The 13,930-nt window shown below is 57.6% G+C and overlaps 1 protein-coding gene across 1 annotated transcript; it reads left to right on the top strand.

Annotated features, from left to right (window-relative positions):
• The first annotated feature begins 1,600 nt into the window (after window positions 1-1,600).
• Window positions 1,601-10,331, top strand: Adgrd1 (adhesion G protein-coupled receptor D1). The gene is made up of 5 exons (XM_042672567.1): window positions 1,601-1,698; window positions 4,330-4,456; window positions 5,692-5,733; window positions 5,962-6,054; window positions 10,221-10,331. Exons 1-5 carry the CDS (start codon window positions 1,601-1,603, stop codon window positions 10,320-10,322), a joined length of 462 nt encoding a protein of 153 aa, XP_042528501.1. The 3' UTR covers window positions 10,323-10,331.
• The last annotated feature ends 3,599 nt before the right edge of the window (window positions 10,332-13,930 follow it).

Raw genomic sequence — 13,930 nt, 5'->3', positions numbered from 1 at the left:
CCACACCCTCACACCACCACCACACCCCACCACCCCACCACACCCTCACACCACCACCACACCCTCACACCACCACCACACCCTCACACCACCACCACACCCTCACACCACCACCACACCCTCACACCACCACCACACCCTCACACCACCACCACCACACCCTCACACCACCACCACCACACCCTCACACCACCACCACACCCTCACACCACCACCACCACACCCTCACACCACCACCACCACACCCTCACACCACCACCACACCCTCACCCCACCACCACCACACCCTCACACCACCACCACCACCCTCACCCCCACCACCACCACACCCTCACACCACCACCACACCCTCACACCACCACCATACCCTCACACCACCACCACCATACCCTCACACCACCACCACACCCTCACACCACCACCACCACACCCTCACACCACCACCACACCCTCACACCACCACCACCACACCCTCACACCACCACCACACCCTCACACCACCACCACACCCTCACCCCACCACCACCACACCCTCCACACCACCACCACACCCTCACACCACCACCACACCCTCACACCACCACCACACCATCACCCCACCACCACACCCCTCACACCACCACCACCATACCCTCACACCACCACCACACCCTCACACCACCACCACCACACCCTCACACCACCACCACCACACCCTCACCCCACCACCACACCCTCACACCACCACCACCATACCCTCACACCACCACCACACCCTCACACCACCACCACACCCTCACACCACCACCACACCCTCACACCACCACCACACCCTCACACCACCACCACCACACCCTCACACCCACCACCACCACACCCTCACACCACCACCACCACACCCTCACACCACCACCACACCCTCACACCACCACCACCACACCCTCACACCACCACCACCACACCCTCACACCACCACCACCATACCCTCACACCACCACCACACCCTCACACCACCACCACACCCTCACACCACCACCACACCCTCACACCACCACCACCACACCCTCACACCACCACCGCCACACCCTCACACCACCACCACCACACCCTCACACCACCACCACACCCTCACACCACCACCACACCCTCACACCACCACCACCATACCCTCACACCACCACCACACCCTCACCCCACCACCACACCCTCACACCACCACCACCACACCCTCACACCACCACCACACCCTCACACCACCACCACACCCTCACACCACCACCACACCATCACCCCACCACCACACCCTCACCCCACCACCACACCCTCACACCACCACCACACCCTCACACCACCACCACACCCTCACACCACCACCACCACACCCTCACACCACCACCACCACACCCTCACACCACCACCACCACACCCCTCACACCACCACCACACCCTCACACCACCACCACACCCTCACACCACCACCACACCCTCACACCACCAACACACACCCTCACACCCCACACCCACCACCACCACCATCACCCCACCACCACACCCTCGCACCACCACGGTGCCCTCACACCACCACGGTGCCCTCATACCACCACCACACCCTCGTACCAACATGGCGCCCTCACCCACCACCACACCCTCGTACCACCACGGTGCCCTCGCACCACCATGGCGCCCTGTACTGCTGTGGCCCTCTTGGAAGCCATCCCGGTAGACACCGACAGCTGTACATCCCGGCCTGTTCCCACGGACTTTGCCCCTTTCCTTGCATGTGTGCCCACATCCTGGGATGCGCTCCTGCCCCTGGTGCCATCAGTGGGTCTCAGTGCCACCAGCAGGCGCCCCAGGGCTGGGGACGCAGAGCAGCCTGGCAGGAAGGGAGCAACGGCGGTGCTCACAGAAGCTCCTTGGCTGCTGTAATTCCCCCATCATAGATGTAATCTGATGGATTTTTGTGGGCCTAGATGTCTCCTCAGGGCCTGAACAGTGGCTTTCACTTTTAACAAAAAGTCAATTTATTGATCCACGTTCCACATGCCTAAGACAGAAGAGAGAACATTTTGTGTGTGGAAATGAGACTTGGGCCTGGAGGTGGGAATGAGGGTGAAGAGCCCCAGGGGAGGGGCGCATGGTGGGGGGAGGGGCGCATGGTGGGGGAGGGGCGCATGGTGGGGGCCGGACCCTCCTGTTGGGTGCCGGGGACATCCGGAGGAAAGTGAGCCTCCTCCCAGGCCAGGCCCCCTTCTCCACTCTGCACAGCGCTGCTGCTGGTCTTGGCTGTGCTAACGAGAGAGCCTGCAGAGCCCCGGCGAGCTGTCCTCCCGGGCCGCCAAGCCATTCCTGTGGAAGGAGCACATCTGTGGCCATTCCATCTAAACACGATTCTCCAGGAGCTAGGTCATGTGTGACATTTCTGCTTCCCAGTGACAGGTGTGGTATTTTCACTGTACCGACCTGTTTCCCCGAGGCCTTGGGCATCTGTGCCAGGAGCTGTCAGTGCCAGGACTCAGGGTTTGTGACAAGGGCCTCGCTGCAGCTGTGGCTCACCTTCTCGGGGAGGTGCTGCATGCTGCGTGCCACACGCGACACTTGATCCTCTGCGGTCACTTCCCAGGGGCTGCCGCCCTGTGAGACAGCAGGGGGTGAGCAAGTCCAAGCTTTACCGCCCTTGCAGTCTAGAGAGGGAAACTCCTGTGCCATGTGTTGGGGGTAAACTGAGGCCTGTGACAGTTGTTGAGCTGGACAGCAGGCCCCACTGCTGGTTGGGCTTGTCGCCAAAGCTCAGATGCGTAAGTACTCTAGTGTAAGAAGCCCATCTGTTTCAGAAGAGGATGGATTGGACATTAGTCATCAGTTTCTTGGCGTACCGGAGAGGCCCTGAGCCAGACAGCCTGGGCATTGCTCACTGCTCACTGCTATTCACCGAGAGTTGTCCCAAGAGCTCTGTTCTGCATGCTGCAGGCACAGTGGGGACCGGTCCCCTGGTCTCCCGGAACATGCATGCCGAGGGTACACTAGAGCAAGGGATATCTCTCCTAGCACTCTGGGCTCCCTGGCGCCACTCCCTTCCCTCCTCCTGGTGCCTGGGACCGCTCTTCATAGGTTATACTGGGCGACTGGACTGGGTGGGAGTGGCCCCAAGGCTAGCTGCCATGACACAGCAGGTGGAGCCCGCCCTGTGAGCAGGAAGGGTACCTCACACATCACAGGTGGCCTGGGCCTCTCTGTAGTCTTGCGTGGAGAGGGTGCTGCCTTGCTGAATCTCTGGCTATAATGGTCCTAGGAGATGACCAGTAGCCCCGAGCCTCATGGAGCGTCTAAAGTGGACGGACCCCTTGGCAAAAGAGCCACAGACTGGGCAGCTGAAGAAGCCTGAGGGGAAGGAATTGTCACTCGCAGACACTGACCACTGTAGGAGCTCTAGAGCCTTTAGTTCAGAAGCTTGCTGATTGGCTGATTTGAGTCATATGACCTCCCCCACCACAGGGATAGTGTGGCAACATGATTGGCTGTCCTGATGAGACTGTTTCCAATGAGAAAAGAGCAGGACCACCAGTTTCCTAGAGCACAAGAAGGGAGATAGCTGGCAGGAGAGGCATGGATGTTCTGTTTACAGAGCAGAGCTGCCTGCGAAGGTGGCTCTGGGGTCCAGGTGGGCACTGACACTGGCCTGGGGTAGGGACATCTGCATACTCTCTGTTCCTGCCATTGACAAAACGGGTATCATCATGGCCATCATTGGATGGGGTGTGAGACCATCTGTCCCACCAATGTCAAGAGGCCACAAGTGGCAGGAGAGAGAAACGCATGCTAGCAGACATCCTGTGGGAAGGGTGGCTGGCCAGCCAGCAGTGGTTCAGCAAGGACTCGTCTGGCGTCTGCTCTGATCCCTGTCCTCTGAGAGCCCACTCAGAATGCTGCGACCAGCCATATCATCTCATTGCAGATGTGAGTTCTGGTAGAATATGCCAGGGAGCCTCAGGGCCTTTCCAGTATCTCTATGGGTACTGGAAGGATCTTCACTGTCTCTGTACCCACCAAATCCCCCCCTTCCCGCCCATCTTTGCAAACAGTTCCAACATGACCGGGCCTGGACAGGCCTCTTTTGGTGTCCTGGGTAACCTTCAGGGTCTGGTGCTATGTGAGCCTGTGTGTCTTTCTGGAATTCCTGTACCCAACAATGCTGAGGGGACAGGACTGGGGACACGTTCCTCCCGGAGCTCCCTCCAGGCCTGCAGAGGACTCTGGGTCTCACTCCCAGCAGACACTGGCACCCAAGGCCAGTCCTGCTGTCCACCCTGCTCACACACTTGCCTGAGTGACCATTGCTGTCTCTTGCAGGTTGACAGCAAAGGCTGTGGTTGTGCTGCTGCCCATCCTAGGGACCTCATGGGTGTTTGGGGTCCTCGCTGTCAATGACCGGGCTTTGGTCTTCCAGTACATGTTTGCCATCCTTAACTCCCTGCAGGTAAGAGCCTGCTGACTGCCAGGCCAGGCCACAGGCTGCTGATCGTAGGGGAGTGTGAGTGTGTTGAGCAGGTTACCCCAGGGGCAGGAGGGAAACCATCCATGGTTCTCTCTACCCCCTCTTGAGCCTGTGGTGCAGCGTGTCCCCAAGGCCTGGGGATGGGGCTGTCCAGCAGGCATGCTTCATAGGGGTTCTGGAAAAGCAGCCCCTGGGGGCAATGACTGCAGGATGGCTGCCCCTTGGTGGGAGGGGCGTTGGCCTGAAGGGCAGGGGGCCTAGTAGTAGACACCCCAGGTTGTGTCTTGGGTAGAAAGGCAGATGGGGGCCATCTTGGAAAGCAGAGATCTGGAGTGCCACCAGCTTGGCCCTCACCCCCACAGGCCCACAGAGGAAGGGTGATGTAAGTCCACCATCCACCCCGAGGCACAGCCTCCTCTCCGCTCTCCTTGTGTCTCTACACAGGCAGTGGTGTCTGGCTCTCCCTTGGGAGTGAGCAGCCCTGCACCGTGTTCCTTGGGTTGATTGCTGTGAAGTGTGACAGGCTAGTCCTCCCAGTCCTGACCCACGCTGGCTGCCCCGCCCACCCCGTTTGTCCTTTTCCTTTCCCCCTTCAGGACCTAGGCCCCTGGCAGGACGCAGCTAGTGGGGCACAAAGCGAGCGAGCTCCCTGAAGGGTTGGGCGGGGCCTCGTTAGCAGTCTGCAGCTGCTCTTGTATCTGTTAGGTTGTTACCGTAAGCCCGGCCTGTGAGGAGAGTGGGCAGTGTTGGATGTTGAGGCTCCACTAGGCAGGACTCTGATGTCCTGAGCATCTAATCTCCATCCCAGTCTTGAGCCTCTCTGGGGATCCACCTGTCCCTGTGCTTACGCCTCAGTGGAGCAGCAGCCTCAAGTCCCCTGAGCCCCCAGCTGGGCCTGAACCCCCCACAGTGGGCCCTGAGTGCCCCTGAACCCCCAGCAGGGCCCTGAGTGTCTCTGAACACGCCCCCCCCCCCCCCGCGGGGCCCTGAGTGCCCCTGAACCCCCAGCAGGGCCTTGAGTGTCTCTGAACATCCCCTTCTCCTGACCCCTCCCCTTCCCCCCCACCCCCCCGCCGTGGGGCACTAAAGCCCAGCTGGATTCGGGGTGGGATCCACAACACCCATCACAGCAAGCCCTTTCCCCAGCCAGCCAGTGCCACTCCCTGAAGAGCTTGAGACTGAACACAATGGCTCTAATGTCATTTTTCCCCTTCTAGGGCCTCTTCATCTTCCTCTTCCACTGCCTCCTGAATTCAGAGGTATGTCCATCCTACCCCCTGACACTGCAGAGTCATTCTCCTTTCTGGAAGGCAGAGTGGATACTGTCTCCCTAGGCACATTGCCCTGAGGAACTCGGAATTTCCTTTCTCCAACCTGTCCTGGGACTGCATCTGAGCAAGTTCCCCGAGCCATTTATGCTGGCCTCTGATAGTGGCCACTTCAGCATCTGAAGTTCACTCTAACAGCTCTTTTCTTCTGCTTCCAAGGTGAGAGCTGCCTTCCAGCACAAAACCAAGGTCTGGTCCCTCACAAGCAGCTCTGCCCGCAACGGCCATGTGAAGCCCTTCAGCTCAGACGTGGTGAGTGCAGCATGCTGCGGCTCCATCTTTGCTCTCTCTGGTTGGTGGTGTCTGTCCCCATGCCTGCCCCTGCCCCTTGCAGACCTCAGAGCTCTGCTGTGGCCTCCACCTAGAGCAGCGTGGCTTGGGACCACCCTCCAGCCTCCCTGACCTGCGTGGCACTGCAGGTGGGCCTCTCTATCCAGGGCCCAGGCTGTCCCCTCCTCCCCAGAGCTCCGCTCACAGCTTCCTGTCCTCCACACCCCTGCAGGGGCGGACAGAACCTGGCAGGCAACCCTCCCCCTGCCTTCTAGGTCCTTGCTCAGGGGCGACAATAGGTAAAAGTGTTCCCACCAGGCATCCATTTGCTGGAAGCCTTTGGCTGCCCCATTGGAAGGCACACCCAGGAGAGCAAAGACTCAGCTGGTTTTGTCCACTCCTCTGACCCACCACCATAGTGCCTGGCATAGTGGGCTCATGAAGGTAGCTCAGGTGAATGTACCTATGTTCAGACAGAACCTGGAGGGATGTGAAGGACGCTCTGGTCCACATCTTCTGGTGCTCATGTTCTCGTGGACACTCTGGTCCATGTCCTCTGGTGCTCATGTTTTCGTGGACACTCTGGTCCATATCCTCTGGTGCTCATGATGTCATGGACATTCTGGTCCATATCCTCTGGTGCTCATGATCTCATGGATGCTCTGGTCCATGTCCTCTGGTGCTCATGTTCTCGTGGACACTCTGGTCCATGTCCTCTGGTGCTCATGTTTTCGTGGACACTCTGGTCCATATCCTCTGGTGCTCATGATGTCATGGATGCTCTGGTCCATGTCCTCTGGTGCTCATGATCTCGTGGACACTCTGGTCCATGTCCTCTGGTGCTCATGATCTCGTGGACACTCTGGTCCACATCTTCTGGTGTTCATGTTCTCGTGGATGCTCTGGTCCATGTCCTCTGGTGCTCATGTTCTCGTGGACACTCTGGTCCGTGTCCTCTGGTGTTCATGTTCTCGTGGACACTCTGGTCCGTGTCCTCTGGTGTTCATGTTCTCGTGGATGCTCTGGTCCATGTCCTCTGGTGTTCATGTTCTCGTGGATGCTCTGGTCCATGTCCTCTGGTGTTCATGATCTCGTGGACACTCTGGTCCACATCTTCTGGTGTTCATGTTCTCGTGGACGCTCTGGTCCATGTCCTCTGGTGCTCATGTTCTCGTGGACACTCTGGTCCGTGTCCTCTGGTGTTCATGTTCTCGTGGATGCTCTGGTCCGTGTCCTCTGGTGCTCATGATCTCATGGATGCTCTGGTCCATGTCCTCTGGTGCTCATGTTCTCGTGGACACTCTGGTCCGTGTCCTCTGGTGTTCATGTTCTCGTGGATGCTCTGGTCCATGTCCTCTGGTGCTCATGATCTCATGGATGCTCTGGTCCATGTCCTCTGGTGCTCATGATCTCGTGGACGCTCTGGTCCATGTCCTCTGGTGCTCATGATCTCGTGGACGCTCTGGTCCATGTCCTCTGGTGCTCATGTTCTCGTGGACACTCTGGTCCGTGTCCTCTGGTGCTCATGTTCTCGTGGACACTCTGGTCCGTGTCCTCTGGTGCTCATGATCTCCTGGACACTCTGGTCCATGTCCTCTGGTGCTCATGATCTCATAGACACTCTGGTCCATGACCTCTGGTGCTCATGTTTTTGTGGATGCTCTGGTCCATGTCCTCTGGTGCTCATGTTCTCGCAGACAGTCCGGTCCGTGTCCTCTGGTGCTCATGTTCTCATGGACACTCTGGTCCATGTCCTCTGGTGCTCATGTTCTCGTGGACGCTCTGGTCCATGTCCTCTGGTGCTCATGATCTCATGGACACTCTGGTCCATGTCCTCTGGTGCTCATGATCTCGTGGACACTCTGGTCCATGTCCTTTGGTGCTCATGTTCTCGTGGACGCTCTGGTCCATGTCCTCTGGTGCTCATGATCTCGTGGATGCTCTGGTCCGTGTCCTCTGGTGCTCATGATCTCCTGGACACTCTGGTCCGTGTCCTCTGGTGCTCATGATCTCGTGGACACTCTGGTCCATGTCCTCTGGTGCTCATGTTCTCGTGGACGCTCTGGTCCATGTCCTCTGGTGCTCATGATCTCGTGGACGCTCTGGTCTGTGTCCTCTGGTGCTCATGATCTCGTGGATGCTCTGGTCCGTGTCCTCTGGTGCTCATGATCTCATGGACGCTCTGGTCTGTGTCCTCTGGTGCTCATGATCTCCTGGACACTCTGGTCCATGTCCTCTGGTGCTCATGATCTCATAGACACTCTGGTCCATGACCTCTGGTGCTCATGATCTCGTGGATGCTCTGGTCCATGTCCTCTGGTGCTCATGTTCTCGCAGACAGTCCGGTCCGTGTCCTCTGGTGCTCATGATCTCCTGGACACTCTGGTCCATGTCCTCTGGTGCTCATGATCTCATAGACACTCTGGTCCATGTCCTCTGGTGCTCATGATCTCGTGGATGCTCTGGTCCATGTCCTCTGGTGCTCATGTTCTCGCAGACAGTCCGGTCCGTGTCCTCTGGTGCTCATGTTCTCATGGACACTCTGGTCCATGTCCTCTGGTGCTCATGATCTCGTGGACGCTCTGGTCCATGTCCTCTGGTGCTCATGATCTCGTGGACGCTCTGGTCTGTGTCCTCTGGTGCTCATGTTCTCGTGGACAGTCTGGTCCATGTCCTCTGGTGCTCATGATCTCGTGGACACTCTGTTCCGTGTCCTCTGGTGCTCATGATCTCGTGGACACTCTGGTCCGTGTCCTCTGGTGCTCATGTTCTCGTGGACACTCTGGTCCATGTCCTCTGGTGCTCATGATCTCGTGGACGCTCTGGTCCGTGTCCTCTGGTGCTCATGATCTCGTGGACGCTCTGGTCCATGTCCTCTGGTGCTCATGTTCTCATGGACACTCTGGTCCGTGTCCTCTGGTGCTCATGTTCTCGTGGACACTCTGGTCTGTGTCCTCTGGTGCTCATGATCTCGTGGACACTCTGGTCCGTGTCCTCTGGTGCTCATGATCTCCTGGACACTCTGGTCCGTGTCCTCTGGTACTCATGATCTCGTGGATGCTCTGGTCCGTGTCCTCTGGTGCTCATGATCTCATGGACACTCTGGTCCGTGTCCTCTGGTGCTCATGATCTCATGGACGCTCTGGTCCATGTCCTCTGGTGCTCATGATCTCGTGGATGCTCTGGTCCATGTCCTCTGGTGCTCATGATCTCATGGACACTCTGGTCCATGTCCTCTGGTGCTCATGATCTCATGGACACTCTGGTCCATGTCCTCTGGTGCTCATGTTCTCGTGGACACTCTGGTCCGTGTCCTCTGGTGCTCATGATCTCGTGGATGCTCTGGTCCATGTCCTCTGGTGCTCATGTTCTCGTGGACACTCTGGTCCATGTCCTCTGGTGCTCATGTTCTCGTGGAAGCTCTGATCCGTGTCCTCTGGTGCTCATGATCTCATGGATGCTCTGGTCCATGTCCTCTGGTGCTCATGATCTCGTAGATGCTCTGGTCCATATCCTCTGGTGCTCATGATCTCATGGATGCTCTGGTCCATGTCCTCTGGTGCTCATGTTCTCATGGATGCTCTGATCCGTGTCCTCTGGTGCTCATGTTCTCGTGGACACTCTGGTCCGTGTCCTCTGGTGTTCATGATCTTGTGGACGCTCTGGTCTGTGTCCTCTGGTGCTCATGATCTCTTGGACACTCTGGTCTGTGTCCTCTGGTGTTCATGTTCTCGTGGACGCTCTGGTCTGTGTCCTCTAGTGCTCATGATCTCGTGGACACTCTGGTCTGTGTCCTCTGGTGCTCATGTTCTCGTGGACGCTCTGGTCCATGTCCTCTCGTGCTCATGATCTCGTGGACACTCTGATCCATGCCTCTTGTGCTCATGATCTTGTGGATGCTCTGGTCCGTGTCCTCTGGTGCTCATGTTCTCGTGGACAGTCTGGTCCATGTCCTCTGGTGCTCATGTTCTTGTGGACACTGTGTTCTGTGTCCTCAGGTGCTCTGTTGTCTTGTCTCAGGAAGGTTGTGGGACTTCAGGGTCTTTGCCTCACCAGGTAGGATCCCCACACAGCTTTGTGGGGCCATGTGGAGTTGCACCTCTTCCTTTCAGGAGCAGCCTTCAGCCTCATTCCCTTGTGGTTTGCAGATCAACAGGACACAGCCAGGCACAGCCTCCACCAAGCTTGGCCCTTGGGACAAGAGCAGCCATTCCGCCCCACGCGTGGACCAGTCTCTGTCAGCTGTGTGAGCAGGTGCTCACAGCCAGGCCAGTGTGCCACTCCTCCACGCAGAACAACGCAGACCTGTGCCTCCCCCCAGCTCCTTCCCCTCCCACTCCAGACCTGTGCCCCCCTGACCCCCAGCTGCTTCCCCTCCCACTCCAGACCTGTGCCCCCCGATCCCCAGCTGCTTCCCCTCCCACTCCAGACCTGTGCCCCCCTGACCCCCAGCTCCTTCCCCTCCCACTGCTCCATGTAGAACAACACAGACCTGTGCCCCAGCTCCTTCCCCTCCCACTCCAGACCTGTGCCCCCCTGACCCCCAGCTCCTTCCCCTCCCACTCCAGACCTGTGCCCCCCTGACCCCCAGCTCCTTCCCCTCCCACTCCAGACCTGTGCCCCCCTGACCCCCAGCTCCTTCCCCTCCCACTCCAGACCTGTGCCCCCCTGACCCCCAGCTCCTTCCCCTCCCACTCCAGACCTGTGCCCCCCAGCTCCTTCCCCTCCCACTCCAGACCTGTGCCCCCATGACCCCCAGCTCCTTCTCCTCCCACTCCAGACCTGTGCCCCCCTGACCCCCAGCTCCTTCCCCTCCCACTGCTCCATGTAGAACAACGCAGACCTGTGCCCCAGCTCCTTCCCCTCCCACTCCTCCCCCATGTCTGGGAGCCCGTGCCTAGCAGTCACACCCAGCTCTGACACTGGAGAGTTGTAAGCTGTGACCGCCCCTGCTGTGCTTCTGGTTTGTGTTTATTTGTGGTGCTGGGATGGAGCCCAGCCAGGCTTTTACTGGGCAAGTGCTCTCCCCTGAGGCCCACCAGCTGGATTCCCGATCATGCCCTGCAGCCCCCTCAGGCACCTCCGTGGGACAGAGGTCACAGGGACAGTGTGGCTGTGAGGTGGCTTTTCTCTGGGGTCTAAATGTGGCCAGCCCGGCCTGTGAGCCGCCCTCTGCCCTCCCTGCAGCCCGGCCGGCTCTGTGTGCAAGCGGCCTCTGCCTCGGCTTCTCGGTTTGCCCCAGGCCACATCACTGGTGCAGGGTCAGACCCCGAAGTGCGACTCTGTGCCCTCAGTGGGCTCCTGTGGGAGCGAGTAGAGTACGGAACTGTCTCCAGCCCACATCGCTGACAGCCGCCATGCGTTGCATGTCTGTGAGCCTCTTGTTTCGCTGAATGAAAGTGTGTACTTTATTTATAGGCTGTGGATTTTGGCTTCGGCAACCATTTATTATCTACACATAATTTGGTCCCAAATAAGAAGCTGGAAAGAATGGTGTTTTTAAAGTAGTTTGTAGTGCAAGAGCTATGATGACTGCTGCTCAGGAGTGAACGTGTGCTGCAACTTTTATGAAATAAAATCTCACACCTTAAATACACGGTGGTGCTCCCGGTCTGCTGCCAGTGGGAGGCGAGCAGGAGTCTCACAGGCTCCAAGGCGAAGCTCCTGGGTGAGCCCCCGGCCAGGTGTCACGAGCAGCCTGTGTCCACAGTGCGTCCCAGCCCTGAGGACCCCCACAGGAGACCTGCGTCCCAGGGGTTGGGCACCGCCTCCAGGGCAGAGAGCAGGCTTGGGGGAAGGGGGTGGCAGGGCCTAGGCCTACCACTGTGCTCACCAGTCCCTGCCTTCAGCCCCGAGTCACTCAGTTGCTTCAGCGCTCTGCTCCCGTATCTAGCATATGGCACATGAAGCACCTGCCCTCCCTACTTCATACACAGCAGTTAAGCTCCGTGTGCTCCCACACGGGTCCTGTGTCACCATGGACAGCTCATGACTATGGTTCATGTGCAACAGTCATCACAACCACATTCATCACGTGACTTTCACAAGGAGATCATTCCTGTGCTTGTCACGCAGCACGTCATCAGCACACATAATACACATTCATTTCATTTACACGTCACTCTGTTTTTGAGTGTAAGTTGTGTATATAGTATATAACTTTTAGTATCTGTTATACCTACCTGTAACAGAGAATAGATAGATTGATGTGTAGATTTAGTGTACAGTGTTGTTGTATTTATGGCATTTTTTGTACATAGATTTTTCAAGTTTAAATGTAAAAATTGAGTTTTTGAGACATGTGCCATCATTGACATCATTTGCCAAAATGGTTCCCAGTCAGTTCCCATGGCCAGTGAGACTCATTCCCCACCCAAGAAGGTGATGAAGACTTTTTTTTACCCATTTACTGTGTGAAGTGACCATCGTTTGCCTTCTCTGATTACTGCTGAGGTATTCACAGGCATCTTTTCCAGTACTTTTCCTAAGTGGCTGAGACTGTGGATATGAGGGCAGTTTCCATCCCTTGTGGCATGCACCAAGATCTCCTGGGTTGGTGTGAGGAGGGGCCCTGGCCTGCCCCTGCTCGGCCTCCTTCCTTCCTTGTGCGTGGGGAGCGCCTAGCAGAGGGCAAAGGGGCTATGGGCAGGCCATTGCAGCCTGCTCTACCTGGCTCCTGACCTGGCTCCTAGCCCAGCCTGCTCTGACCTGGCTCCTGACCTGACTCCTAGCCAGCCTTGCACCCTTGTGCCTGTCCGTCAGAGTCCTCAGATGGTAGAGGCACTTGGGAGACCGCCATTTTCCGTAGTCTTCTAGACCTGTGAAACTATTTCCCCACCATATTTGGAAGGGGACTGGCAGGGAGGAGGTGGGCAACGTTTGCACCATTGGTCAAATGCCTGATTTCTGCTCTTGTATCTGGCTCATTTTAGCTCACTGTGCTTGGTGGTAAGCCAGCGTAATGGTGAGATATGAGTGTCTTCCTACAGGGAGGCCACGGCTCCTCCTCTGGGAGTGTCTGGCCATGGGGCTCCGAATTCACCCCAGGTTACACTGGCTGTTAGGAGGCAGGGCCTGTGGAGGAAGGGGTGCAGCCGTCTCTGACTCCACCGCCTGCTTGCCATCCTGGTGTTCTTCCTCACTGTGACCAGGCAGACGGAGCCAGATAAAACCTTGCTCCGGTGGTTTGTCACAGCCGTGGGAAGCACGCAGCCGGGCTGTGGCCAGAGGCTCCCTCCTGAGGACCTGTCAGTCACCCCGCCTCCAGTTCCCGGGTCTGCCCACACCTGGGCACTGCTGCCAAGCATCCCTCCCATCCTGTCTCTGGGGCAAGGTGGCCTTTGTCATCCTGGCCACACTTTCTGGCCTTAAGTTTTCTCTTTTTTGCTGTTTAATGTCTGGGTTGCTATTTTTAACAGGAATTTGTGTCAGAGTGATTTTGATCCAATTGCTGTACCTTTATTAGCGCCACATTACAACTCCGGCAGGTTAGGCTGCAGCATCCTTGTTCTATGGCATATCTAGAGAAAAGATTTTCATGTCACTGTTGCTTGTGTTTAAGTGTTGCCTTGTTATGATACCTGTACCTTATGCGCTGTGACCTATAGCCAACCATGGGCCAAAAGGATACGGTAAATTCTAGAAGTAAATACGGGTATGCTTGAAGTTTGGTGCTGCTCTGAGTTGTGGGATGAAGTCGCAGCCTTCCTGCCTGGGGTGGGTCTCTGCGGCCCTCCCCAGGCTGAGGCCCCTAGCCCAGGCCCCATCCAGCAAGGCTGAGCATCCTCCGTGCCCCACAGCCTGTGACCTGGAGAAGGTAGCAGAGCTCGCCCTGCTCACGGCAAAGGCCAGTGGAGGG

This window comes from Dipodomys spectabilis, unplaced genomic scaffold (assembly GCF_019054845.1).
Source record: "Dipodomys spectabilis isolate Male_0828 unplaced genomic scaffold, ASM1905484v1 ptg000725l, whole genome shotgun sequence".
NCBI classification, from domain to species: Eukaryota; Metazoa; Chordata; class Mammalia; order Rodentia; family Heteromyidae; genus Dipodomys; species Dipodomys spectabilis.
This window is presented reverse-complemented; position numbering and strand designations above follow the sequence as displayed.